Source organism: Centroberyx gerrardi, chromosome 5, assembly GCF_048128805.1.
Source record: "Centroberyx gerrardi isolate f3 chromosome 5, fCenGer3.hap1.cur.20231027, whole genome shotgun sequence".
Classification (NCBI taxonomy): domain Eukaryota; kingdom Metazoa; phylum Chordata; class Actinopteri; order Beryciformes; family Berycidae; genus Centroberyx; species Centroberyx gerrardi.
In genome coordinates this window covers 8,464,543-8,487,912 of record NC_136001.1, presented here as the reverse complement: position 1 = coordinate 8,487,912, position 23,370 = coordinate 8,464,543, and the positions used below count along the sequence as shown (strand labels likewise).

Sequence of the window (23,370 nt, the reverse complement as noted above, 5' to 3'; positions counted from 1 at the left end):
CGTATCACGCTTTAACAAATTCTGGACATCACCAATTCTGGACATCATCACAAATTTAGGATTTTGGAGACACGAAATAATTCGGAAGAAATATCTGTAGGGTGATATACAAAATGCATTTATATCATGGATGTGACGAGGTCAACTCAAAGAGCAGGAAATAGGTAAACTATAGCAGTAATACTAGGAAAACTAGATCCATTAAATATGAATGGGAGTTGTGTAACTACAAAGACTGGGATCCTACAGAAAATACTAAAAATCAAATTTTTTATTTATTTAAAATTCAAACAACGTTAATATTTTAATCAAACGGGGACTACCATTTGATTCCATTTGCTGTATTGGTCTCATCATAAAAAGCTTTTTATGCTGTATTCATTCAAACTTTTAAGCATTTTTGACAGATTTTCTGAGCAGCAGTCGCAGGTTTGATAGGTAACTTATGTAATCCATTAGATAAGTCTGGTTCAGTATTCAAACCTGATTATTTTTGGTACTTTTGGACACCAGCGCCATACCCATTCAAAATAAGGGGGCATGTGCCCACTCAGATATTTGATATTTGATATCTAACATCTGTATGTATTTATGATTTTAACTGATTCATAGATTACCTCGGTAAAAACTCCCCTCCTTCCTCATGTCAATAAGATATCTGAACATACAGCTATTGCCAAATTGGCAAGTCCCTTTCATATGCAGTTTTATTATGTATTTTCTCCAATGACTGGTATTGTGGACATGCTTGTATGAATCTGTGCCCCCTCAAATATCTTGGGTGCTCTATAGTTACTTCTGAAAGCCTTACCTTGCCTTCATTAGTTGTTACTGCCTTCATTAGTTGTTAGTTGGTAACAACTAATGAAGATCCAAGTAAACAATAAGTATTTGTATCTATTATTACATATGATTTCACAATCAAAATGCCTAAATTTCCCTTCAGACATGCTTCTGAGTAATCCAACAAGTAGTCAACTAATTTTCAAAACTCTCTGTACTCTTATTACTGTTTTTTTTTTTTTTATAATAACTTATTATTTACTATTTTTTGTAATCAGATTACTTTAATCTCATTAAATGAACTTCATTACAACCCAACCCTGGTCACAGGACAATAAATAGTTCAGGGAAATGACAACATCCTAATACTCCAGGTACAAGTTTTTCATATTTTAATGAAAAAGTATAGTAGTAGCACAGTTGTAATAAATGATCGGGCCTTACACGAAAGGTCAAGGTGAAAGAACAGCATACTTTAACTTTACAGTTCCTGTATCAAGTCATTTCAAGTGTCACACATCTTTTATCTATTTTTTTTAAAGTACACACCGTTTCCTTACATCAAACAATAAAATATCTATCCCTTCTGAAAGACACGGTGGTCGGGGTGGAACTCAGCGATGGAGGTCAATTCAGTTTCAACTGTATCACTGCAAATGGAGTGAAATGGAAATGGAGAATTATTGAGTCGACGACAAAACATTCATTCTCAAATCTCAATCATGTCATTAAGGTTCAAAAGTGAAAATCGGTCAATAGCAATGTTTGTTAAATTGTGGAAATGCAAACCGTATCTGTTTTTGTTTACTTTTCCTCAATACAAATTCAGGTGATCTGGATCAAAACTTTGAACAGTTATCGAATTCCTAATTGGACTGTATTGTAAGTGAATTGACCCCCAATTCTACTGGAAGTGGGAGGTGGACAGGAGGAGGACTGAGGTACAATGTTCACCACGACGACAGCTGCAGCTGAGCAACCATCTGGGATGTGATCAGGAAGACAAAAAATAAAAAATAAAGCAGGAAAACCGTAAAGTCGCATTAAAAATGAAAGGGAGGTGAGTGTCCAAAAAACTGAAATCTTTATAAATGAAATCTGAATAAATATCTCACCTAAATATCTCACCTTTTGCTGACAGCAGAAGGTTTGCTGTACCGTTTGTAATCCCCAGTCTGACTCTGTTATTACACACATCTATCTTCCCATGTCAAAGACAGACATAACTTGATTTAATCAAGTCACCCATATACCATGCCCTCCTTGTGGCTATGTCATTGTGAGAAACTTGCCTTGGGAGCGGCTCTTGACACAGGAATTACAAATGAATATTCTGATTCATATTGAACATAAAAATGCACGGTTACTTGATACCTAGAAGCTCCAGTAGCTTGTTGAAGATTTCCCATACTCCCTATAGCGCCCTCCTACTGTTTAAACACAGCTTGGTCAAACTGTAACTCTATGACCCAAAGATTTTTATGTTGATTTGACACAAAGAACGCACTTGCATCTGGATTCACAAAATGAATATTTCTAATTCCCCTTTCACTACAAGTAGTAGACCTATTTGAAATTATTTTCTGCTATTTTATCTGCATGGGTGCATCTCCATCTCAAGAGTGTTCTGTAACAACATCATCCCCCAAACAGGCTTTGACAAGAAATAAAAAAAGTTGGTTTTAGTTTTGACCGTTGCTACGAATAGTAAGAAATTATACTGTTGAGTATTCAATTCATTTTCATAACAATGCCTGAGAACCTCATATGTCATATGGTCATATGGTGTCAGAGTCCTGCAAACATCTTGTATCTCAAAAAAAAAAAAGAAATGAGAAAAAAAAAAAATAGCTGATTTTACTTTTTAGAATTTCATTACACATTACTTTCAATTTATTTGACTTGGTCCCTGGGTTATGAATTATCTGGCATATGGGTGACTGTGTTAACCATCTACAACAAAAACACAAAATTGGAGGTTAAAAGGAGAAGAAATTGGAGATTACAATGTCTCTGCAGGAGAGCGACCATAGGCGTTTTCATGATCCTTAGTCTCCAGTCAAGAAAATTGGTTATAGCTAGCTCCACTTCAGACTTAGTTATGGCATTAAACAAACCGTTCTGGTGGCTCACATTAACCACAGAAATGACCTCGATCGTACAGCTCTTAGACCCGACTCCAAACACACACAATAGAATAGTAGAATAATAATAGAAGTTCTTCAGTGTGTTGTCTAACCCTTGATCCATTTGCATTCATCCTCCTTGATTCCACTCAGCTGTTAACGCCCGGCCAACCCAGAGCTTATCAGGGAAATGAGGAAATAAGGTGGGAAAAAAACAAAACACTACAAGAAACTGAACACATCCTCAAAGAACAGAGATGAAGACTTTCCCAAAAGCATCTTGGCATTAAGATCATATCAGTTATCAGTGATCGTAGTGGCAGCGTGGAAGGAAAGGGAGCGAAGTACGTTCTCCCCTCCCTCAGCACCTACTGCTGAGGTGCGCTTGAGCAAGGCACTTACACCTCCAGTCGCTCCAGCGGGGGCTGCTCATTGGTCAACAGCAGGAGACTGCGGTTGTATCGGGCAGCTCCCAGATGTAAATGTGTGACTTTGTGAAAGTGAAGCAAGGCTTTGCTGTAAAAGAGTGGCTGGTCCACTTTCCCCCAGGATGACAAGAACGGCAGGTGGAGGTTTGTTGCTTTACAATGGACCGGTGATGATCTTAACAGCTAATGCTTCTGGGAAATCTAGTCAACAATGCGGATGATCAAAACATGGCTGACCGGTGTTCCCGTTCATTTCCTATAAGCCTGAAGGCCAAATGTGTTCCATGAAAATATAGCAGTGGACAAGTGGGAGGGAAACTGACATCGCAAGAGTGATGTTGACAGATAGGAATATTGCCATATGTCAATTATTTACCCACTTTGTGTGAAATGCATCGACTAGATTCATAAAAATTCACCTCCAATACTCGACTCCCATGATGTCATTTCCTCTTTATTTCCTGCTCCCATGCTCTGAATTCCACCCCGATTTCGCTTCCCTTGGCTGCTGTGAACACTTGTTCCCTCCCCTACACTTGATTTAAAAGCATAGTATAGGACTGACAACTTACATACACTAATCCCTATACTTCTGAATCCAGTGTAGGATAGCGGATGAGTGAACACCTCAAGAAAAAGACAAACATACAAGACAAACCCCCACCCCCCGCACCCCCTCCCTCCCTCCTCCTCCTCACTGGACAGGAGTGTGGTCCAAGTCAAGTCCAAAGTTGTGGGATTGGTTGTTTTTTTTTGGTTCCCCCGTTACAGATCTGTCCGTGCTTTGGCGGCTGAAGGGGCGTACTTGGGCATGAGCTCGGTGATTTTGCGGATGAAGTCGGACTTCTCGGCGCAGCCCTTGCAGGACTCCCCCCACTCCTCCAGGATCTTCTTCAGGTCCTTCACCTTGAGTTTTTTGAGGTCCACTGTGCTCAGGTCCAGCTGTTTGTCTGCACAGGACAGATAAGAAAGGACACTTAAAATCAGGGTGGGAAATCCACTTTTTGATCGACTTGTCTGGTAGATTCCTAAATTCTGTCTAGCAAAGAAAGAAAAGGCATATTGAGCGTAAACAGAGGGCAGTGCATAAGCATCACTGTGGCTTTATAAAGGGTCTGCTAACAGCTGATTTTTTCCCCAGTTGGGCAAACTTTGATCGCCTGCCACAGTGGCTGGTGAACAAAATCGAAATCACCTGCATTTGGTGGTTGGCTGTGTTAAATTCCCACCCTGCTTAAATACGTAAAGGGTTTGAATCTGCCTCGACATTTGTCACATTTCATACACTTGCTACAGTCTTTCCTGTTACTGTGCACTACGCACTAAATTGAGCAGAAATGCCATAAAATGGAAAAAATAAATAAATCAAAGACAAAGAAGTTTAATGCAGAAACCTCAAATGTCCAAATCTGAACATAAAATAATATAAAACTTTAAATGATACAAATAGCAAATTTGTAATTTGTAAATTTTCAGGAATTTAAAATATTAATAATAATAATAATAGAAATAATAAACCTAAGTTAAAATTCTAATAAAAATGTGTAGAATGAATAACTTTAGGAATTGAGAAAAAATAATTCCCAGATTCCCAGGTATTATTAAACATTAATTATGTTACATTTTGTCTTGCTCTATCAATGCTATGGTACCGTCTCAGTGTGAGTCAAGGGTCTGCATACAATAAGGCAGACATTTAAAAAAAAAAAGATTTATAGAGAGACGTCTTAACTACATACAGGAGACATTCCTCGGATATGAATGAGAAAGCGAGAGCGGGAATATTTTTAATAAAGTGACACCACAGTCGCTCATTTATTATTCATAGAGAGCGCTACTGAATTTAATCATCCAAATTTGATATTCCTACACCGTACTTAAGCTCTGCCTGTATTACTTAGCATTCACTATTGTCTCCCATCAATAAATGAAATGGGAGAAATGGGAGAGCAGGGTTTAAACCATCCTTGACTGTAACATTGAGTTCACAAATCTATTATATGAAGAAATTCATGCATAAATGGATGAAAAAAGAATGAAAGAGGGGGAAAATAAAGACAGAAGGAAATAAAGAGAGAAAAGGGGAGAAGGGCAGAATGAAATAAGGCAAGAAAAGCAAGAACGAACAAAATAAAGAGAGCAGCAAACAAAAGGACAAACAAATGAAAAGAGAGAACTCTAACTGTCTCTCCCCCCCTCAGGGACGTACCGTATTTCAGTTCACAGATCTGACTGTCCTTCTTCTTGAGTTTCTCACAGATCCTCTCCACAGGGACGTGGTAGCTGAGCGGCTTGGAAACCTCGTTGACGATCTTGGTGGCAGCGTCACTTGTTGCCCCGATGTAGTAACACTAGACAGCAGGCGGGACGGAGAGCAAGAAATGCTATTTGACTGGTTTTAGGATGAATGAGGAATCTCCATTTCTCTCTGTCTCACTCAGTCACTCCCTCTCCTACTCCAGCTCACTCACTCACTCACACACACACACACACACACACACGTAAACCACAAACATGCATAAACACCCACAAACACACACAGGGAGCAACATCAGCCACTGTAAGGCTTAGGGCTGCACAATTAATCATATATGATCTTATATCGTGATTAATAATCATATAATATTGGCAATATTCCTAACAGTCAAGATGTTGATATAAGATGCAAAAGGTTCAGTAAAAAAAAAATGTCCCCTTAGATCATCAAGACTAGTAATAATCGTGACTGGGGCTGGGTGATATGGTGGAAATCAATATCACGATAATCATAAGGATTTTTTAAAATATCGATATAAATCACAATATGGCTCACGTATTCAAAATCCCATGTTAAATAATCAATTGAATGTTCATCCCATTTAACCGAATGGTTGGCTAATCTTAGGGTGTTTTGTCAAACAAAGCTGAAAAATTCAAATAATATCCCTACCAAACCTAATTTTGTCTGAGTTTTAAAATAAAATGTATTTTCTGTCGTCAATTTTAGACAGCAGAATTATGTGTCACGATATCCCAAAAATCACCATATCATCACAATATGATTCCACTGAAAGATGATAAACGATAATATTGAATCATCACCCAGCCCTAATCATGATATCCTTATGGACCCAGAAAAAACACATGCACTCACTCCATTTACTAATCTGTTTCATACACACAGACAAACAAACACACAGAATCACACAGTGAGCAACAACAGAGGTGGAACCAGAAAAAACAGAACCCAAAATGAGACAGAGAGCTGCCACTGACGGAGCTAGAGCACAAACAGATGACAACTATTGTGTGGATGTAGTCCTACAAAGTCAAAGATTGAAAACTGACTTTAAATTTATCCCGTTCCACCAAAAGTGTTGTTGGTATGGAAGTGGAAATGGAAATCTGAACCCTAGTCATGGCTGTTGATCATCAGAACACACAAAATTACCCACTGCTGTTTGCCTCTGTTGGACAGCATTGTGTTTTGTAGGAACTTCCCATCTCTGAAAAATCCACTTTTCAATAATTAAATAAACAGCGGTTTGATGGCAATTTGACATTTTAATAATGCATTTTCAACTTTCAATGGTTTTGTTGAGTTCCAGGCGGAGTAAAAATATGCACATCCATTCTTAACGAGGTGCTGAACAGAAAACCTAAGAATAGAAGAAAAAGTAGAATATGCTCTGAAGGTGTGTGTGTGACAGGGCATGCATTCATTAACACCTCATGTTTTTTGACGTTTCGAGTTCACTGGTCTTCATCAGACTTAAAGAATAGTGATGAAGTGCGAGTGTTGAAGAGCGGTGAGCTTGAAACATGAATGTACTGTAGGTGTTAATGAATTCATACACCTTGGGAGCATATTTCAGTGTGCAGACTCTAGTTTTTCTCCTATTGTTGAGTTCCAGGGTCAGAAAACACTTACGATACGTAGGGGGAAAATATAAGCCATCTCTTACTGTAAAAACACAACAATGGAGATGCAAAGTTTTTGTTGAATCCTCTCTGAAACCTTCATTTATTCATTTACACCTGGGATCTACCCTGTACAATCTCAGATTTCTACTGTTAACCAGAAGCTCTATTGGAACATTTGAGGATCGAGAGTCTTGCTCGAGGGCACAGCGGCAGTTTGAGTTTTTGAGGGAGAACATTCAACATTTGCTTTCCCCACACAGATTTCCCCCCACCATGCCTAAAACATATGGACAAATGACTGAGCATTACTTTCCCGATCTGCCATGGGCTTGTTTACTTACAAAGCGGTTTTCTTTGCCCTTGGCATCTTTGCAGGTCTTTATGATGGCCTTCTCAATGTCTACGCTGTTGAAGTTTACGTTGTTGTCCTTTAATGACTGGTAAAACTTACCCAGGAAGGTCACACACACTAAAAAAGGGAAGGAAACACACATTAAAAAAAGAGAACTTTTCCAGAAGTAACAGCTGTAGAGACTTGAAATATGGTGGACAATTAACACAAGCCATCAGCCAAATTTTGGTCAATTTTAGCTGTGGTTGGTGAGTTTGTCTACCAACTGCTTTGATAGGTAACCAACTCTCATTAGGAGGGCTTAATTGTTTCTAAAACTGTAGTTCATTGGTAATATAGATGGACGAAAATTTTGTTTTCCGCCCCGCAGCCAAATAGATAAAAATGACCATAAAAATGATGGTTGTTGATTCACTTCAATTACTTATAACAAAGGCAAACATATATATATATATTTTTTTTGTATTTGTATTTGTATACTTTATTATCCCCGTGGGGAAATTTGTCCTCTGCATTTGACCCATCCTATACACACACTAGGAGCAGTGGGCAGACGCAGTACAGCGCCCGGGGACCAACTCCAGTTCTTTTGCCAGTGCCTTGGTCAGGGGCACTGACAGGAGTATTAACCCTAACATACATGTCTATCCAACCAAGGCCAATATAGCCTAGGCTATACCAATATTTGGGTGATGGATGGTGTTCATTTCCTGTCCTGGATACATAACCAGCTGCCTAACTGGCATCGTTAGTTTTCCATTAATATTGCTGACAAAAACCTTCTCAGCTGACTACAGTAAAATATAGGAGGCTTCTCCACAACGTGTCAGTTGTCTGGTGAAGAGGAATAGCAGCACACAATCCAATGTGTCACAATATCGATGTAAAATCCATCTATTAATCATCCTCAGTTTTAGACATTCTTTTTCGACAATAGCTTTCTCACACCAAGGTTTCATAAAGTTTTTTTGTCAGCCTGGATCCAAGGAGAGAGAAAAAAAAAACTCAGCCAGGCTTGTTAAACTTTACTAGCACTCTTTTCTTTTGTGGACTCAGAAAGAAACAATGCCATGACCCATTTTAGGTCCAAAACCATAGTTTAAGAAACACTGCCATACAGCCTTGTTTTACCATCCTGATCACCAGAGGCACCTGTTCCCAGAATTAGCAAAGAGTCCAAATGTGTTATTACTGGTCAGGATTACAACGCAATTACCTAGGCACCCCCACTGGTATCACATATGGCTGACTGTGAGCTGTCAAAGGTGATAAGACAGACAGCTACAGATGGAAAAACGACAACACACTCTTTGTAAAGCCTAAAAATGAGTATACAAGGATTTTTCTTTAAGAATATAAGAAAATCTGTTAGCTTTACTTGTGTCATGGGGAAAAATCTTACCTACATTTCCCCTTTAAGACTCTCATCACCATCTGATTAAGCAGCTGTTTTAAACTAACATGCAAACTACATAAAACGCTGCAGCTAGCATTCCTGATAATATAACATTAAAAAGTTCGGGTTAATGCAGCCAGGTTAGCCACTTAACTGATGCTGTAGCTAGCTAGCTAAGCTAACAGAAAACCCACCTTCACATTCTCCATCTTTCAGCGCTTCAGTGTTACTTGGCACGAGAGAGAGCGCGAGAGCCACCGATAACCCGCTTAAACACAACATCTCGACACGAATAAGTTAACCTGGATATATCTTAACCGCCGTAGAAAATGACTAGATATAATTCGCATACATGAGTCGCTGCCGTTACAGTGCAGACGCCGGTAAAGTGGGCACGCAGTGTTCCTGATTGTACAAGCTTCCTGATGCCACGTCATACTACGCCGGCGTCTCATTGGTCCACATCGCGGACGCTTCCTGTAGTCTTCCACGCATGTTCCTCTGATTGGACGGGGGCAGAACATTCCGGGAGCAACGTCCAGTTGGCGCACTCTGATTGGGTTAGAGCCGATTCGTGCTCTCATAATGTTTGCATATAGTTTGCTCTCTCTCTCTCTCTCTCTCTCTCTCTCTCTCTCTCTCTCTCTCTCTCTCTCTCTCTCTCTCTCTCTCTCTCTCTCTCTGTGTCTCTCTTCAATTCAATTAAATTCAGTTCATTGAACTTTATTGACATGACGTACATGTGCACATACTGCCAATGCATAGATTCAAACATAAATGAAATAGGAATAAAGTAAAAATAAATTAGATAGTAAGTCAATAGTTTCTTCACATAAAATGTTTCTGGATATAGTAACGGTGATGATTATAAAACACGGTTATAAAATACAGTTTAGGCTACAAGGCAAAGTTAAAAGGGATTCCAGAGTTGATGTGTTTCATAGATTATAGGATGAAGGAGAATACAAATGTTTTCATTGATACCTAAATTTTGAAAGTTCTCTATTTTTCAGAGATGTTTGAAAAGTTTGTGTTTCGGATGAGTTTGTATTTAGTACAAGAGAAAAGGAAGTCTTCTTCACTCTGTTTCTCCTGAGACACGATGTACACACACACAAGTTCAGTTCATATATATGAACTGAACTTGTGTGTCTAAATATATAGAGACTAAAGTACAACCAGACAGACAAGAGCTAAAGACAAGGCAAGTTCATGTATCAAAGTGACCTGATCAGACTATTCACTTTTCTTTATAACATTACTGAATTGCAAGGGTGGAAATAACTAATTACATTTACTCACATTACTGTAATTGAGTAGCTTTTTTCTGTACTTGTGCTTTTTTGAGTATTTTTTAAAGTAATTTTACTTTTTCTTGAGTACATTTTTTCTGAAGTATTGTAGCCTGCTTAGCTACATTTTAAATCCATTACAGAGTACAAATGTTGTGGCTCTCCATAAACAACACAAACTGCATAATCAGTCACCAAAGAGAAGAGTAATCTGGCTTTACTTTGTGCACTTTGTTTTGTAATTTCAAATTTTTCCAGTTAAAAGAATGTAGTTTGAACTCTGTCCTCTCTCCTTTTAGAATCACATGGAAAAGATCACAGCTAACTACATTCTCTTTTCTAAAAAAGTAACTCAATAACTTTTACTCTGAGGACATTTGAAATGAGACACTTTTTACTTTTACTTAATTACATTTTTACACCAGTACTTTTACTTCTACTCAAGTAAAATATCAACATAGTAACAGTACTTCTACTTGATATTCCAGTACTCTTTCCACCACTGCTGAACTGATCTACACCCACACTTTTTCCGACATCTTTCTTTTTCTTCTTTTTTACCCAGTTGTTATATATTTAGATATTATTTGTGCACCTCCACAAGAGCCTCTATAACTAACATGACAGAACATAACCAACTTATAGGATACAGCAATTCCTCTCTTTCTGTTTCTCTCTCTCTTTCTATCCCTCTCTCCACCTCAGAGGGGTGCCATAATCAAACAATTGGTTGCAGTTCACATATCATTAGGTTCTGATTTCTTTACACTGCTTACAGCAAGTGATGCTTCTGTGTCTGAAATAGAGAACAGATCTGCAGCTCCTTTGCTCTCCAACAAAGGTGCTTAAACAAAAAGAATGAACCAGAAGAAAGGAAAATGTCTAGCAACACTTGGTGGCAGAATATGGAGTCCTTTATTTAAACCTTATTTAAACCTTGATCCTGTATTTAAACTGGTTCAAATAAAGGACTCTATATTCTACCACCAAGTGTTGCTGGACATTTTCCTTTCTTCTGGATGTTTCTGTGTCTAACATTGCCTACAGGCCAATATTCAGCATAAGCCCATAATAGCATTTAGGTAAGACATTTAGGTCTATATAATACTTTTTATTAGATAATCTTTTCTGAATTGCATTGGAAGAAGCTGAGATAAGAACAGAAACAGGGCTGAGATTAAAACAAAGTATCAGACGCAGGGGAGTGGTTTTCCTTTACAGCAGTGGTTCTCAATATGGGGTCCGGGGGCCACCATGGGTCCTTGAGGGGGTTCCAGGGGGTCCCCAGCAAACTGATGAATTGTTCAACTTCAGCATTATTTCATTTACAAGAAGTTAACGCAATTAGAGAATGTAGAAGAATGACTGTTTTGATCATAGTTTCTCTGTTATCTCTCTACCTACAATACAGATAGTCTTGGAATTCTGGACAAAATCATATCTGACAATAAATACATTCTCAGATTTGGGTTTGAGAGACAAAATCTCAACAGATGGGGGTCCGTGGCTCTAATGTGGACTAAATTAGGGGTCCTTGATATGAAAAAGGTTGAGAATCACTGCTTTACACCAACAGGCTGCAGTTTCAATGAAGACTATTTCTTTCTCTTCACATAGAGGCGTTCATTCCAGATTTTAAATGGTATTTCTATTACATTTCATACTACAATTTCATTTTATGAGCTCTTATTTCTTTTCCCAGCACTGCTCTCTTTCATGATCTTTCACAGGAATATTGTCAGGACACTCTGGCTCTCTGACCTTTGACCTCCTGACTTTTGGTTGCTTGTAATGTTGGTGATCCAGGAATTTGAGCTTATTCTACTGTTGCACCCCGTTTAATCGCCAAGTCCGTTTGCCGATTTCTGCTGACTGAGCTACAGACGTGCCGGCCAACTGCTGCCTCACCAACGGATGTTTTGAGCTACAAAGCCTATAAATCCCATCTGCTTTACTGTCCATTTACTGTCATCGTCCGTTTACCGCTCACAGCCATCGGTCTCTTTAACAAACTGAAAAGTTTATGGGACTGGTCAGTTGTTTAATGTCCGTTTACTTGCACTCATTATGTTGTTCGGGGGAAAAAAAACATCAGCTAAATGGTCAAAAATGTGACTGTATTTGAGCAGTTTCATTCCAAAATGAGATATATATCCTCCATTTGAAGAAACTGTTGCCTCTTCTCATAAATTGATTCCTGACATGAAAGTGAAGCACCGTATGGGTTACTACTATTACAGTTAGGGGTTGTCTTAACACCTTCGCTTGAAAAATAGTCCTGTTTGCGCTGAAAAACAGGGAAACATTGGTTGTCATTTTTACTTAATTTTTACTTACTTACTTTACTTACTTACTTTTACTTAATTAAATGCAAAGCAAATAATTTGTGTTGATTAAACACATTTGAATTATATGCAACCAATTTACACTTTTTTTTTTTAAGTAAATCCAAAGACCTTTTTTAAGGATAGAATCAACTGCAGTTTTGAAATATTAACTTTTGAATCTCAGGTAGCAATAGTTTTCAAAAATGGATATACAGCATTTTAGAATGAAACCCTTTATTTCCACATTTCAGTGGAGGCTGGTTAGAGAGGCAGCATGTAACCCGGCCTGTGGTGTAAGACAGCCAGGAGCTGTTAAAGAGGATCGATCATCATTGAAAGGGAAAATTGACCCTGAGACAGAGGTTATATCTATATGCTATAAAAAACAGAGACACTAGCTCTAAGATTGAAAACCTTGAGAAAACTGTAGGCTATTCAAGGCATTCTAAATCCAGCAAGGAGGAAAGAGACTGAAAGCTTTAAATGTCTTTATTGTCATGACAATAAAGGCTTGAAATACTAAAAGCTTGAAATTTAAAAAGGGTTACGGTTAGGGTTAGGGTTAGGGTTAAAAAGCTTTTACAATTTCAAGCTTTTAGTCTCTTCCCTCCTTACTGGATTTAGAGCACCTTGGACTTTGTGCATAGTATACAGCTCAAGAGTTTACTTTTTTCTCACTGGAGGTTTTCAATCTTAGAGCTAGTATCTCAGTTTTCTATATATTTGATTCCTGTTCCCAGTGAGCACCTATAAACCTAAGGACTTCACTACTTTTTCTTAATCCACAAGAGCACCAAGTGTCACTTCTGTCTGCCTATATGCTACTTTTAAGATCTGACACAGTTCAATCAATATTTATGACGATGAATAATTCCAGGAAACCAGAGAATGGATGATCTAATGTGTGATTTCATCAAAAGACATTACTGAAGCTATAGCTTTGGATTGGGGACTTACTTTGTGGACTGATTGAATGTTTGCACTTTCACACAAAGTGACTTCATTTAAAAATATTTCAACCGGATAATGAACTCATATCCCTGGGAAATCACCCTGAGTCTGAATAGATTTTATATGTAGTGTTATCTCCATAAAAGTGACTTACTAAGTGTATGATACTGTTTACCCTTCCTTATAGGTGTCATGTGATCATCCACAGTATGTAAAAAAAAAAAAAAAAAGCAGGAGTGAAAGGCCCAGATCAGGGATTTCCTCCTGCTCCTCCTCCCCCATCATCATCGTTTGTACAATATCTGATTTACTAATGTGTATATAATGTGTGTATAATGTATGTAATGTGTAATACCTCATGTATATAATGTAACCTGTTACACCAACAACTCCATATTTATTCCAGCATCTTTGCACTCTGCACCATTGCACTATTGTCCTAGTGTTGTTTACATATGTATATATATATATATATAATTTTTTTATATATATATATATGCATATTTGTACATAGTAGTTAAATGTTTAGGTTTACCTCTGTTCATCTTGTTGTCCTTGTTTATATCTGTATATTTATTCTGTGTAAGTACATTGAGAGCAACGAAAAACTGGAGTCAAATTCCTTGTATGTGTACATACTTGGCCAATAAAGCTGATTCTGATCCCTGTGTGACGAAACATTTGTCAACAGTAAATATGAATTAATCTAATATATATATATGAGTGTGGACCTGTGATATTTTTCTGTTGACATAATTGGTCAATATTGGAGTAATGTGCGTTGTTTTGCATTAATCTATATTTGAGTCCAACCATCTGAAGCAAAAAGCCAAGAGGGATAAAGGGCAATCAAATAACTGAATTTACTGGTATTTGTGTGTGTGTTTATTGTGTGTGTCTATGTGTGGGCATTTGTGTGTTTGTGATATCTGTGTGATATATATGTAAGACGATATTTGTGACAGATCTCTCTTTACAAAAAATGTCTTGAGAACATTGGTTTCTTAATTTATTATAATCTTTACCATAAAGTATTTATTGGGTAGTATTATTCATATATTACAATATTTATAGGATAGAGTTCATATTTATTTATGGTCCATCCATTTATAATAATGTGAGTTTGTGTATTGATCTGTTTGTCAGAATGTGGCGAGAAACTCTATTTTGCACTATTTATAGGACAGTATTATTTATATTGGCTAGTAATTAATCTATGTATACTGCTATGTGTTTGTGCATTGATCTATTTGCAGAAATGTGCCTATGAGAGGAGAAAAGTTCTCATATGGATTCAATTCAGTGTGCCAAGCTTTGTCCTCTATAGCACAAGGCTGTCTGGCTGCCTGTTATATAAGAATGACGTAATACTGTGTTCCCGATGCACGACTTCATGTCCTTGGCCCAGTAAACGTGTCAGCGGCATTAGTATGTAAAGTGCAGGGAAAGTTAAATTCGGGCCACGGCCTTGCTGTTTTGTGAAATGTGTGGTGCAAATTGACCATTTTCTAACTTGCATGGCACTATTCAAGTAGCAGTGAGTGACGTCAAGGCGAGTGTTTTTTTTTAGGTGTTTACGTCAGTCGCAGAGCGCGTTGTTGCAGAGTCACTGCGACTGGTTTGACTGTAAACAAGGGTTAGGGGAAAGAAAAGTCTCGAAATAGGCTGTACACCTCTTCTCTTTTCCGATATTGTGGGTCAGAATTTATGTTCTGTCGTGAGTGTTTTCGTGTTACGACTTTGGCCATCCATGCGCAGTCTTAAAAAGGTACAGGTCGTGTTTTCGCGGAGACAATCGATGAGAGCACAGAGCTAGCCTTACGAGCTAGCTACAGCTAGCCTGCCAGCCCTTCTTCTCCGTCGCTAGCCTCGCTGGCTAGCCAACATCCGAGGGCCTGTTGCGGCTGAAACACCCTGTATGCTCTGGGTATTTCTCTCTTTACTGCTACCAGGATCTCCTGAACCGTGAGTATTTTCTCCCTTGTTCGCCACATATTGGGAAATCTTAGGAACCTTTGGGAACGACATCGTATGACCAGCTAGCTCGTTAGCCAATTAGCTTAGCAGCTGAGCTAACTTGCTAGCGTTAGCCAGCTGGGTCGGAGTGATTATGAAATCCAGTGTTTACAAGCAGTGTTTGTGATTGTTGTCGATGTTCTTTTGTTTTTGACTGTAATTATCGAGTACTGCTTTGAATGTTTATGCTGATAACGTCATGTGTTTTAAACTCCCAGCCTCACTATGGTTTAGCTGCATTGAATCTGTCACGTTGTTTACAATTCCTTGTGGCCCCAGAGTCACGTTGATTGCAGCACTATAGGCTTGCATTCAAATGATACATGAAAAACAGACTGCCTAAGTTGGCAGTGGCTTTTGGTAACATATTCGGCTAAGATGTATGGATAAATTGCTAATGATGATGTGTGACAGCATTCCTAATGAATGTAACCACATTGTTATTCTGCCTGTTAAGAATTCCCATCCAGACTGAGGACAATATTACTCATCTCTGTTGTCTTAAAATGTACTCATCTATCATACAAAACTGTAGATGTGGAAAACTTTGGCCATAAAACTTCAATAGTTCAGTATTTTACCAGTTACACGAATAAGCACAACAGTCCAGACAACCAGTAGCCCATCACTGCATAAGAATCCGTATTCTAGTGATGACTGACTGTGTGTGTGTGTGTGTATGTGTGTGTTTCAGCTGGGTGGCTGGTCAGAGCAGCCTCCTCCCACCATGGAGGCAGGAGGGAAGGACTGCGAGGAGGAGACGCTGCAGACGGCTTTCAAGAAGTTGAGGGTCGATGCTGAGAGGTTAGTGTCCGTGTGTGTGTTATGTGACGAAGCTACGCCGGTACGGGCATTTATAATTATGCGTCGGCGGGTGGCCAAAACGCTAGATGGCAGTGGAGAGTTTTGTGAGCACGGAAGTAATAACAGCAGTAGTAGTAGTGTTTACATTCTCTGAAACTCACATTCTGAGATATTTCTCGCCACAAAGTCAGTGACATCTGGTAGTTTCTGTAATTCGGAGATGAGGTGTCCTACAGATGCATACATTGCGAACCTCCTCAGCTCGTCCCTCTTCGATCTGCTACATTGGGTTACAGGTTGGGAGAAATACAAAGCGGGCCAATCACAGTTCTTGCAGTCTTGCGCTGCTCTTCCGCGCAGTTGCATTTTTGGAGAGCTGCACGTATTGTATTAAAAAGAAAAAAAATTGATCCTGTCTGTTTTGCCTTCAAATATTGTCACAATAATGAAATCAAGGCGTTTGATCAGACATACTGTGACATTTCTTCTTGTCAATATCACCCGGCTCTAATGCATGTGTTCAGGTGGCATTTGATGATCCAGATGTATGCATTCACACCTGGTCTTAACAAAATTATATAGACGCTGAGAGGTTTGTGATGTGTGCATGTCTGCATTAAGGCTGTCAGAACGAATTTCCAAATTCTAATTTCAGTCGATACTAGCGGCGCCATGGCAGATAACGCTCAGCCTGACAAGATTACTACTCCTCTTAATTTGCGAATCCATGTTTGGATATTTGGATTCCCCTCAGTGAAAGGAAAGACTCATCCAGTAATTTACTCTTATCTCTTGCAGATATAGGAAACAAAACACCAACCTAAAGAAATTGAATAACAGGAAAAACTGCATGTTGTGAATCAACTCTGCACTGAATCTCATTCTCAGTTCATTGCGCCCTGCTTTCACAAGTCAATATTATCTAAATTTTATCATTAACATTCAAATTTCAGTGGAATTTGATTTCGGTCAGTTCATGGTAAAATTTAATGTCTCAGAGTAATTGACAGTCCTAGTATAAATGTTGAGAAATTGGTGTTTGTGTGTTTCTGTGTGATGCTGAGAGTAAGTGACATACTTTCTGTGACAGTTTCTAAACGTTTCTCTCTCTCTGTATGCTTTCCCCCCAGTTTGCCTGGTGCTGTGAATGTTTCGGAGGCGTTGGCTCCCAGAGCGGTGCCTCGGTCCTGTCCTGACACCAGCGGAGCCAAGCCCAAACTCAGCTGCCCAAAGGACAACTGGCACGGGTAAGCTGGGGTAGCAATTGCCTAAATGAGCACATTTATATACACACTAATAACCCGGTAACTGGGTATAATCAGGTTATGGCAGTAATTCGATTGACGTGTTCATATGCACTCTATGCAATAACAGTTGTTTTTGATTTTGAACATGGCGCCGCACGTAGCTTATTTTCATATGGTCAGTTTCTGTCTCATTTCTTTGCACTACTGTAATGAGTTTAACAAACGCCGTCCTTTTTCTAGCTCTCTGTAAGACCTTTACTGTTTCTGTATCCGGTTACGTTTGCGCTCATGCACAGATGTAAAAAAAAAAAAAATCAGACTAAGGATATACATGCGTCGAATAATACAAAAGATTGAGCAAAAACCTAGCTGTGTTAAATGGGTTTTTCATAATGGGATAACCTGTATGCCTGTATGCGGTTAAGCAAATTGCATTATGTTGTTGGTGACCACCTGAATAATCGGGGAATTGCCTTAGTCAGACTATGATCAGTATATTAGTGTAAATGAATGTAAAACACGCTCAGCGATAGATATATAGCCTTGTGATCAGATGGTTTTAATTTTTAGTCCTTGAATTGGCAAGGAAAATCCTCCTTGCAACTTGCTTCCCTGGAACAAGGCACTTAACACCCAACTGCTCCACTGTATTGTGTAGATCCCACACTTGTGAATGTGTGCTCAGTCAACCTACTCTTAAGTCACAAAATTATAAAGCCTACTTGATCTCATTCTGACCACACTTGTTTGTCGAAGAATCTGGGAAGCTATCTTGATGTAGCCAATAAGTCAGTCAGAGCTGAGGAGACGGGTTTTGTTCTATTTGGAACACACACAGTTTTTTAATCGAACAGGTGTGAGCAATATTTGTTGACATTGTTGACAGTGTTGCTCCCTGTGATTAGTTGACCAGACGCCACCTGCCACTGTTTCCATTAAATCTTTTTGACAACAAAGCCAGTCATGAAGCTTTGAGCGGAATATGACTTAATGTTCAAATCCTCCCCCCTGGACCTTTCTGTAAGGAAGGTCTGATTGCAACGCCAATAGTCAAAACCTAATTAAACAGCTTTGCCCAGCAAGGCCAGATGGGGCTTGTCTGTGTCAACTCAAAATATTTGTAACAGGACTGAAAGCTCTATTGATTTATGTGAAAGTATGATCCGGCTGACAAATCAAATACCTCTTGGCAACAAGATGGAGATTTTGTTTTGGGGGGAATAGAGCGTTCACATTCCCTGTATGGCGGTGTAGGGGAAACCAGGCTATTGACTAAACGGGGCCCATGCATATGTTCAGTTTGTTAGCTCAGGCTGTAAGCTGCTCATAATGGGTATTGATTCAGTTCAGTTCAAATTTATTTTAATGGTCAAGTAATGGAAATGTCGTTTGCAGACATGGTTTGCAATTAAAAACTCATAACAAATCCCAACTTAAACTATATGGACAAACAACAGTTGGTGAGATCAGTCATGCTGTCAATTCATAGTATTTCCATGATGTCACATGCATTTCCTACCAATATGGTGCTTTACCATACACACAGCTCATTGGCTGTTGCTGTCATGACTATAATCACCTGTGACTGTAAACACACGTTGCAAAATGCAAAGTCCTTACACAGGCAAAAGATGTTAAATAATTTAATGTGAAAATTAAGACGTAATTAAGAAAAAATTAATCATTCATCATACCATTGATCTGTTTTAAAGATGTTTTTTCTATACTTAAAAACTGAGTCATGCAGTCTTGTGATTTGCACGGCAAGTTTTCATTGATGCCAAACTCTGAAAGTCTCATTCACTCCATGGACGTCTTGTTCACTTTTTTGAAAAATGGTGATTTGTTGGCATGAGATATTGCCAAATCATGAAAAATACAAATAAGCAACATTTCTTCTTTGTTTCTTATTTTTTCTCCCTTGCTCTACTGTCCTGCTATCTCTCCTCCCTTCCTCCTCTCCCCATCTTTCTCTTTCTCTCTCCCCTTCCCTCCAACTTCAGCTGCATGAGGAAAACGTCTAGAGGAGCGTCCAGGACCCAGAGGCGTCGGAGGTCCAAGTCTCCCATCCTCCACCCGCCCAAGTTCACCTACTGCAGCAGCACTGCAGCCCCAACACTGTCGCCCCCTAGCGGCTGCCTGAAGCACCAGCGCCTGGCCGTGCCCGAGTCTGTGGAGCCTTGTCCCGGTGGAGATGGAAGAACCCCCTCCACCGTAGCTGTCCCGACCCAGAAAGAGCTCTCTTCTTCGGGCGCCGCTGGCCACATCTCCCCTCCTGTGTTTGGAGCTTCTGCCGGGTACGAGCCGAGTATCGGAGCTGGAGCTGCGGTCTCCTGCTCCTCCTCGTCCCAAGAGATTGCTGCTGTTATCACGACTACTACGACCACATCCAGGCAGGGTGGTGGTGGTGGGAGCTCCGGAGCGGCCCAGTCCAGCGAGGAGAGCAGGCCAGAGAACGGCACCTGTGAGGGGGCGGAGTCCGGAGCAGCAGCCGCCGAAGCCTCCGACTTCCAAGCCTTGTCGAAGCTCCACAGCAGCGGCTCCGCAGCAGGCCCCTGCCCTCCGTGCTCCTGCGCCCGGAGAGAGGGCTCTGATCCTGGGGAAGGCCAGGTAGAGGGCGGGGCGGGGGCCGGAGCTCAGTGCCAGTGCCGCTGCCAGTCCCTCCACCCGGGCTGGCACGGCGTGGAGGTGTACTCCTTCACGGGGCTCCGCAACGTCATCTCCGAGTGCGAGAGGGGCCTGCCGAGCCACGAGGGGCACGCCGCACAACGCTCGCCGCACGGCCCCAGAACTCTCAGTACCGCCAACAGTAACGCCGCCACAGCTACGCCACCTTCATCATCGTCGTTGTCGTCCGGCTCCCCTCGCTCGTGCTCGGAGCAGGCGCGGGCCTACGTCGACGACATCACTATAGAGGACCTTTCTGGCTACATGGAGTATTACCTCTACATCCCCAAGAAGATGTCACACATGGCTGAGATGATGTACACTTAAAAAAAAAAATTAAGAAAAAAGTAATTATATCAAATAAGGAAATTAATAAGATAAAGAGGATTTTTTTTTCTGTTTTTGAAGGTAGAGGGGGAAAAAAGAGGGAGTGGAAGGAATGTAGAAGAGGGTTTGTGGGTAAAATAATGGATCAGGCATGAAAGTAATTGTAATTTAAATATACAGAATTAACTGTCTTTAACCCAGGGTGAAATCTCTCCATTCATTTTTTCCCCCCTTTCCTGTTTGATCCTCCCCCTCATTCTACTGGAACTGACACAAATACAATGACGTCTACTATTTCTCATTTTAGTTTTGACTTATGTTCCCTCAACCCTCCCCTTTCTTTTTATTTTGTTCTTTATGGATTTTTTAGTTTACAAATGAAGTTGCCAAAGCTCTTGGTGCAGGGTCTTGCAGAGAGGGATGTAACGGTAGGAATATGCAAACTTGTAATGCCAAGTGTGATGATGTTTGTGGTGTTGTGGCCTCAGAAGTCACCCGTCTGGATTTCATTTCACTCAATAAAGAAGCAAACCTTTTTTTGTTGAAAATCAAGTAATTTTCTCTTGTTTCTGAGTCAAAAAATATTCACAGACAAGTCATTATTGTAGGTTTGTGGGTTTATCGTTTGAACACATTATTTCAGGATTTTCTTACTGACCCACAAAAGGCCTGTAAACTAGTAGCTAACTTGCATGTGGTTTTATTGCTTTTTGATGGTCTGCTTTGATGAACAATCTGATTTTTCCCTTTACAAAATTTTTAGTGACATCAATAATCAGAAAAATCTTTGTGAGAGAATGAAGTGAAAATGTGAACACAAGCCTTCCTACAGCAAGATAAGGGACAGCGAAGAAACTGGGTCATCTTTTTCAAGCAATGTGATAACATGATTATACAGAGCGCATTATTAATGAATGCCAGGCAAACCAGTTCAGCTTAAAATTATGCAGTAGCCAAAACACATTTGTCATCATTATTTCTTGTTTTAGTGCAGGTCTGTCTTCTTTTTGTTGAAGTTTCTAAGCCTGTTTTATAACAAGCAAAAGCCACTGAACCTCATTCAATTTCCATATGGCCAATTCCTAGACCCAGATTAATTAGAATGGCTTTTTAAAATTTGATCTAAGTTTTCTCTTAGTCTTAAAATCAGGCATTGTCCAATTTATTGCAACATAGTTGCTGGTATCACAGAAAACAAAACATAACTGCAATTTTCGTGTTTTTGAGTTGAATATTTACATGATCATTAATGTATTCAGTGAGGTTCATGAAACCTTGGGCCATTGAAACCTGTTCAAAATCATCCTATAATTTAAAAACTGCATAGGTATCAACAATAAAATAAGCATTCTTCTCTTCAAGCCTGAAAAGCATACTTTCAGATTGATTGTAATATATATATATATACATAAATGAGAGACCCATTGATTGGAATGAGGTACATCAGGTTACACCAAGTTACAAGAAAGCTGAGCCGGTTTGCCACCAGGGGCGTTCAGGTTCAGTACCGCTGAACTTCACTTGGTTGTTTACTGTGGTTTCACACTTCTACGAATCTGAGAAAAGCCCCTCTAATGACTTGTTACAAGATGAAAGAAACCCAGTACCGCACGTGGGAAAGTCTTGGCCTTTTTCTCATCAGTGAGATATGAATTAGAGGATTTTAGTAATGTGGCGGGCTGCGTTGTGGACTTCCCCCCCGGCTCTCGGTGCGTTCATCTGAAGCAGAGGTACTGTACAGGAGAACATCAGCTGGGGGGGAGGTGGGAAGATAAACGGTTAGAGAAGTAAACAGAAAGTAAGACCTGTGGGTGGATGAAGTGAACCAAGAAGTGCGCTGTACATTCCTCCTTCATCAAGTGCTATCAATCACCTGTGAGCAAGGTCTTCAACACCCAACATCTAACATCTAACAGTGGATGTACCAGTTAACTTGTTTTGCTAAATATGACTTGGAAAAACTGAATAACAGCCCTTTAGACCAGTGGTTCTCAAACTCTTTGGCTCGTGACCCCTTGAAACGAAGCGATGCCAACTCACGACCGACGAGATCAGTGAACAGTCCACCCAAAAAATGACTTTCCTTTATCAGGTTGTTTCATTTGATTATCGGAGGAGGCCTATAGAGGCTGAAAACTATTCCGTATTTCACAAGAAAAAAAGCTAAAATTAGAGAAAAATTAGAAAAATGACACATGATAATACATTTGTATAGTAGAAATATGTATTAAATCATCTTGTGACCGCCCTGGAGGGTCCCGACCCCCAGACTGAGAACCCCTGCCTTAGGCCTCAATTGCAGTGTATGTTTGTAATGTGATAAAGCTGAAACATTCAGCCACTGTTTTTGCCAAGTCTGGTACATTCCCACTGTTAGTTTCTCTGCAGCCTTGACCTGAGGGAGCTGTACATTAGTGGAAACACTGACATCAGGTAAAGATGCTCGCACACACACACACACACACACACACAAGTCTCCAAGACATAATGTTGTCCATCCACTGCATTAAACGCTGGTAGATCATAGAGCGATATAAAGTGATGCAACATGATGCAATACCAAAATGTGCTAGTGCATTCAGTAGAACCCAGTCGACCCTCCAGGGTTGACACACACACACACACACACACACACACACACACATACATACACACACTGGCTCCTTATCTTAAAATTTGTGGTGATTTTAATCTGTTTTTGTCTTTATTCATGTCCCTTGTGCTCAGGTTTGTTAAAAGCGCTTCATGAAT

The 23,370-nt window shown here is 39.8% G+C and overlaps 2 protein-coding genes across 2 annotated transcripts; one reads left to right on the top strand and one right to left on the bottom strand.

Moving 5' to 3' along the window:
• Positions 1–4,080: 4,080 nt before the first annotated feature.
• Positions 4,081–9,372, bottom strand: manf (mesencephalic astrocyte-derived neurotrophic factor). Its single transcript, XM_071916348.1, has 4 exons — positions 9,183–9,372; positions 7,582–7,709; positions 5,547–5,688; positions 4,081–4,287 (listed from the first exon to the last, which is right to left on the bottom strand). Exons 1-4 carry the CDS (start codon positions 9,268–9,270, stop codon positions 4,103–4,105), a joined length of 543 nt encoding a protein of 180 aa, XP_071772449.1. The 5' UTR covers positions 9,271–9,372; the 3' UTR covers positions 4,081–4,102.
• A 5,653-nt stretch (positions 9,373–15,025) lies between these two features.
• oser1 (oxidative stress responsive serine-rich 1) lies at positions 15,026–21,171 on the top strand. The gene is made up of 4 exons (XM_071916343.2): positions 15,026–15,523; positions 16,269–16,378; positions 17,509–17,625; positions 19,629–21,171. Exons 2-4 carry the CDS (start codon positions 16,302–16,304, stop codon positions 20,617–20,619), a joined length of 1,185 nt encoding a protein of 394 aa, XP_071772444.1. The 5' UTR covers positions 15,026–15,523; positions 16,269–16,301; the 3' UTR covers positions 20,620–21,171.
• The last annotated feature ends 2,199 nt before the right edge of the window (positions 21,172–23,370 follow it).

What these genes read in the sequence shown, in the direction of transcription:
- oser1 (XM_071916343.2), top strand. Translation starts at nt 16,302, where the DNA reads ATGGAGGCAGGAGGGAAGGACTGCGAGGAGGAGACGCTGCAGACGGCT. An exon ending in TTGAGGGTCGATGCTGAGAG is followed by an intron (nt 16,379 to 17,508) that starts GTTAGTGTCCGT and finishes CTTTCCCCCCAG; the next exon opens with TTTGCCTGGTGCTGTGAATG. An exon ending in CCAAAGGACAACTGGCACGG is followed by an intron (nt 17,626 to 19,628) that starts GTAAGCTGGGGT and finishes CTCCAACTTCAG; the next exon opens with CTGCATGAGGAAAACGTCTA.
- manf (XM_071916348.1), bottom strand. Translation starts at nt 9,270, where the DNA reads ATGTTGTGTTTAAGCGGGTTATCGGTGGCTCTCGCGCTCTCTCTCGTG. An exon ending in GAAAGATGGAGAATGTGAAG is followed by an intron (nt 7,710 to 9,182) that starts GTGGGTTTTCTG and finishes TCCCTTTTTTAG; the next exon opens with TGTGTGTGACCTTCCTGGGT. An exon ending in GATCTGTGAACTGAAATACG is followed by an intron (nt 4,288 to 5,546) that starts GTACGTCCCTGA and finishes TGTCCTGTGCAG; the next exon opens with ACAAACAGCTGGACCTGAGC.